This window comes from Nannospalax galili, unplaced genomic scaffold (assembly GCF_000622305.1).
Source record: "Nannospalax galili isolate Female #2095 unplaced genomic scaffold, S.galili_v1.0 scaffold553, whole genome shotgun sequence".
NCBI lineage: Eukaryota > Metazoa > Chordata > Mammalia > Rodentia > Spalacidae > Nannospalax > Nannospalax galili.
In genome coordinates, this window is record NW_008336313.1 from 6,837,089 (window position 1) to 6,843,096 (window position 6,008).

The window sequence follows — 6,008 nt, forward strand, 5'->3', positions numbered from 1 at the left end:
CTGCATTGGGACTTGGAGCTAGTAAGAGATTAAAAGCTAACAGAGTAGTAGAATATTTATTGCTGGATCTATTGTACCTCCAAAAAGAAGTTCTTGCTTTAAGAATCTAAATTCCAGGCTGAGGATGTATATTAGTAGGTAGAGTGCTTGCTCATTGCATAATAAACTGGGTGTTTTGGCAGATGCCTATAATCCCAGAAATCAAGGTGGTGGTGGTGGTGGTGGTGGTGGTGGTGGTGGTGAAGGCAGTAGGATGAGATGTTTAGGGAAACATCCATGTAAGTTTAAGGAAAACCTGGAATACGTGAGATCTTGGATCTTTACCCCAACAAAATAAGACACGACACGACATGACACACTCCTGGCATGGTGGGGCATACCTTTAATCTCCAGCATTGGGCAGGCGTAAGCAGGTAGATCTCTGTGAGTTCTGGGCCATTCTGGTCTATGTAGTGAGTTCAAGGCCAGCCAGGGCTACAATGTGAGATCCTATTTCAAAACAAATAAGCAAGCAAACAAAAAACTAAACACACACACACACACACACACACACACACACACACACACACCAAAGCCTAAATATCAGGCATGCTTAATTCTATTTCTTTATAAATATATAAAGAAAAAAATGGGATAAGGTTCTAGTATACTTGTGAGCTTCATGTAACATAGCCAATTTAATTTGTAAAATGACATTAAACCAGGATACTTTAATGTGGATTTCAACACAGCCAAAGATCAGAAAAGAGTATCACGTGCTCAGATCTTTATATGAGCAGAAAGATTCAATTTTTGTTTTGAAGCTCATAAAATCAAAACATTTTCTAGATTTTAGAGGCTTGTGTGGTAGTCCTCAAGCACTCATTTTCTGACTATTTGGTATTAAATCTTGTGTTAAAAAATCGGACCAGGGCTGGAGAGATGGCTCAGTGGTTAAGAGCCCTGACTGCTTTTGCAGAGAACCCAGGTGTGATTCCCAGCACCCACATGGCAGCCACGAACTGTCCTTAACTCCAGTTCCAGGGGAATCTGAAGCCCTCTTCTGATCTCCACGCCATTGCATGACATGGGTGCACTCACATACATGCAGGTAATACACTCATACACATAAAATAAAAATAATAAAATATTTTTAAAAAATCAAACCACAGTTATGCTCCTTTTCTAAGATATTACTTGCAATACATAAGTATGCTTGACACTTGCTCATCTTTCTTTTCTTCAAGATGACATAATCACAAAGAAATTTCGGTGCCTTATTCCACACATATATCTGTAGAATGAGTTATGTTGTAAGGTAGTCCCTTGTGTCTTGACATCTGAAAGGTACTTTTTCTTTTCCCTTCATACTGGGATAGAACCTAGGCCTTTGTATAGGCTAGGCAAGCACATGCTCTACTGAACTACATCCTCAGCCAGCCCTGGATTGTTTTCTATCTTTGTAAGAATTGAGGACTTTTAACCTGCTCCTTAATATCATATGAAATAGCCCTGAGATGATTTTCTTCAAGTGTAAAATTCTGTTTTCCAGAATAAGGAAAAATTGGAGAAACTGAAAAGTCAAGCTGATCAGTTTTGCCAGAGACTTGGGAAATACCGTATGCCTTTTGCCTGGACTGCAATTCATTTAATGAATATTGTTAGTAGTGCTGGGAGTTTAGAAAGAGATTCTTCAGAAGTAGAAATAAGTACTGGAGGTAAGAGTGGTTTATATAAATTAAATTCTAAATGTATAATTAACTCTTCCTTTTATACAGGTTATTTGTAACCTGTGCAATGTGATGTGATGTGTTTAAAGAGGTTTTTCATAGCCGGGTCATATGCCACACACCTGTAATCCCAGCACTCAGCTGAATCAGGAGGATCTTCAGTTCCAGGTCAGCCTGGATTGAATTCATGAGATCTAGTAATAGCATCACTCCTCTCCTTCAAATAAAAAAAAACTAAACTAAAAAATAAAGAGAAAAAAAACTTTCTTAAAGTAGAATCACCATTGAAATACAATTTGTGTATTACAAAAGTCACCAATTTAAAATGTGTATTTACAGTGATTTTTTTTTTTTTTTTCTGTAGTCATCTGGTTTTGCAGCCACCACCACAGTCTGTTTTTGGAACATGTTCCTACCCATTAGCAATCACTCCCTGTTACCTCTAAATTCCCAAACCCTCCCTAAAAACCCCTATTATATTCTCTGTCTTTATGGATTTGTCTATGCCAGACATTTAATACAAATAGGATTAAAGAATATATGATTATTTAACAATTAATTAGTTGATTAATTTTATTTATTTCTTGAGAGCTAGGATTTCCTGTAGCCCCAGCTGACCTGGAATTCACTATGTAGACCAGGCTAGCCTTGATTTCACAGAGATTCTCCTGCCTCTGCCTCCTAACTGCTGGGATTAAAGGCATGCACTACCACACCCAGATTTTTTTTTATATGATCCTTAAAAATTATTTTTGAACTTTATTTTATGTGTATAAGTGTTTTGCTTGCATGTGTTAATGTACTTCTGTGTACAATGCCTGTGGAGGCCACAAGAGGACATCAGACCCCTTGGACTTGATGGTTGCTAGCCACCATGTGGGTGCTGGAAATTGAACCTGGGTTCTCTCCAAGAATAGCCAGTGCTCTTAACACTGAGCCATCTCTTTAGCCCCACAATGTCTGATCTTTTGTGGCAAGCTTCAATGCACAGCACTGTTGCAGGCATTATTTGTGCTATAGCATGTACTGGTATTTGATTCCATTTGTTATCAAGTGATATTCCATTGTATTATATACTGTATTTTATTAAATTTATTTGTCACTTGATGGATATTTGGGTTATTATGAATAATTGCGATAAACAATCGTGTAAAAGCTTTTTCTTTTTTCTTCTGGTACTGGGGATTGAACCCATGGCTTCTTGCATGCTAGGGAAAACACTCTACCACTCAGCCACATTCCCAATCTTTATAAAAGCTTTTGTGTTTCCATGTGTTTTTATTTATGTCTATTAAATAAATAAAATTTATAGGTGGGAATGAAATATATAGGCAGGAATGAAATTACTACATCATATGGTAATTCTCTGTTAAGCATTCTGAGAAATTGTCATACTATTTTCCAATGAGGTTGTTCTTTAAAAATTCTGCTAGTAATATATGGAAATTTCAATTTCTCCATATCTTTTCCAGTAATTATTATTTGTCTTTTAATTATAGACATCCTAGTGCAGGTGGACTGGCATTTCCATTCTGGTTTGGATTTACCTTTCCCTACTAACTTAAGCATCATTTTGTGTGTGTTTGCTTTTTGTCCGTCTTCTTGGAGCAATATGTATTCACATACTTTGCCCATTAAACATTTTTGTTTTAATAATTTAATTGATAATTGACTTTTAAATGGGTTTTTCATCTCCTTGTCATTGAGTCGTAGGAGTTCTCCATATGTTTTGTATACAAATCTTTTACCTAATGTATGATTTGCAAATATCTTCTCCTGTATTGAATTCTCTTTTGATGAATTGTTGGTAGCACATTAGTTTTTAATTTGGGGGAAGTGTTCAATTTTTCTGTTCTCTTTTATCACTATGCTTGTGTGGTGTATCTAAGACAATGTTATGTAACCTAAATTGTTTTCTTGTCAGTTTTGTAGTTTTAACTCTTAAGTTTAGGTGTATAAAACCTTTTACAGTTAAATTTTGTTCAAAATGTAGATAGCCAGTTGTCTCGGCAACCATATGTTGAAAAGGCCATTCTTCACTCCTAGGTCCTCCTTTTTACTCTTGTTGAAAATCTGCTGACCAGGGTTATATGAGTTTTATGTTTAGACTCTCAATTCATTCCTGTATGTGTCTATCCTAATTATAGTGCTATAGTATAGTATGTTAGCTTTTAGTAAGCTTTGAAGAGTCCTTGAACTTTGTTCCATTTTGACAAGGTTGTTCTAACTATTTCGAGTTCCTTGTAATTCATATGAAATTTATGATCAGCTTTTAATTTCTGTATACCTGCTTCTGGGATTTTGATAATACTTGCATTAAGTCTGTTAGTCAATTTCTAGATCATTACCATCTTAGCAATATTAAGTCTTTGAATCTAGGAGCATTGAATGTTTTTTCCATTTATTTGCATCTTTTAAACTTTTTTTTTTCTACAATGTTGTGGTTTTTGGTATATATTTTGTCCTGCTCTTGCCAAATTTATACTTAAGTACTTTATTGTATCTTGGTATAATTTTAGGTAGACTTCAATTCTTAATTATATGTTTTAAAATATCCATTTTCAGTATATAAAAATACAATTACTGGGTTTAGAGGCCCAGGTATAGGTTGGGGGGGGTGGGAGGGATCATCTTAATTCAGGAGTTTGAAGCCAGCCTGGGTAAATAGTATGACCCTGTCTCAAAACAAAACCCCAAACAACCTTTGCATATTGATACTGTACTGTGAAACATTTTTTTAATTGTTTCTTGATTCTCTTGTTACTACTTGCTTTTCTTAGGTTCCTTAAGATTTCTGTATGTAAGATTACATGATCTGCAATAACAATAGCTACGCTTTTCCAATTTGGATGCCATTAAAATTTTTTTAGTAAATTTTGTTCTTTTACTATTTCATATATGTATACCCTCTCTTATTTCCCTCCCACTATTACCAACCTCCCTCCTCCCTACAAATACCTTTCCTTTGTTTGTTGGTTTTGATTTTGTTTAGTGTCCCACAGAGTTTAACTATGTGACCCTAAGTGTGGAACTAACCATCAGAGCCAGGTAGGCTTGCCGGTATGTACACAACTGGATACTCTTCCAGACTTCTCTTCCAGAATCTGTTGGTAACTAATAGAATAGCAGTAAGTGGTAGGGCTCTATGAATCTCTTTCCTCTCCATAGGTGATTGTTATGAGGGCATGACTTCTGTGGACCCAGTGCCAGACAGCTGCTGTGAGTTTGTGGTTGCTGTGGACATGTCATGCTTATAACATGGCATTTTGCAACCCCTGTTCCCATCTTCCCCCTCTGATTTTTTTTTTTCTTTTTAATTTTCTTTTTAATTTTTAAAAATTTATTTATTTATTTACTTATTTATTTATTTATGTATATGTGTGTTTGAGTGTGTATGTACAAATGTGTAGGTACATGTGGAGGCCAAAAGAACGTGTCAGATCCCCTGGAGATGGAGTTCCAGGTAGTTGTGAGTCATCTGATGTGGGTGTTGGGAATCAAACACTGGTCCTTTATAAGAGCAGTACATACTCTTAACTCTTTACTCCCCAGATCCCCAAGTTTTTATTGGCAATATATTTGTTAACTATACTTGTTCAGATTTGGTCCATAGAGAGACTCATCCATCATAACTGGTCACTTCTCATCTTTTAGAAAATATTTTATTTTATTTTTAATTATGTTTATATGTATATGGTGCCAGTATATGAGTATGTGCATGTGAATGAAGTTGCCCACAGAGGCCAGAAGTGGGCATTGGGTTCTCTGGAGCTGGAGTTACATTTGGTTTTGGGCTTCCTTGTGTGGTTGCCAGGAACCAAATGCAGATCCTCTGCAAGAGCAATGTGCATTCTTAACCAATGAGCCATCTCTCCAGCCCCAACTTTCCAATATTTTATATGCAGTCTTATTCTTCTGACTATAGTGCCTGCCTTCCCTTTCTTTGCCAAACTGCTGTTCACCTTTTAGATTCAGGCTCTCATCTTGAATCCTTCTGGAAGCCTACATGATGTGCCATTCCCAAGGCTTAACCATGTTCCAGCTGCTACAATGGACCAGGTCCTCCCCTACTGGTTGACTTTAAACTTCTTGAAACGCGGTTCTTTCTGCTGGCCTGAAACTCACAATGTAGACCAGGCTGGAATTAATCTCATAGAGAGCCACCTGCCTCTGCCTCCCAAGTGCTGGGATTAAAGGTGTGCACCACCTGGCACCATTCTAATATTTATTTATTTATTTATTTATTTATTTATTTAGTCTTTTTGAGACAGGGTCTCCCTGTAGCCCTAGCTGGCCTGG

At 36.6% G+C, this 6,008-nt stretch overlaps 1 protein-coding gene across 1 annotated transcript in view; it reads left to right on the forward strand.

The window, feature by feature from the left end:
- LOC103732488 (dedicator of cytokinesis protein 7) overlaps positions 1-6,008 on the forward strand; it is a gene marked incomplete at its 3' end in the record, with an annotated part of 127,987 nt that overhangs the window by 60,500 nt on the left and 61,479 nt on the right. The window contains exon 11 of the mRNA XM_029562516.1: positions 1,532-1,697. Coding sequence (XP_029418376.1) covers positions 1,532-1,697 — 166 coding nt within the window. The remainder of the gene's footprint in view (positions 1-1,531; positions 1,698-6,008) is intronic.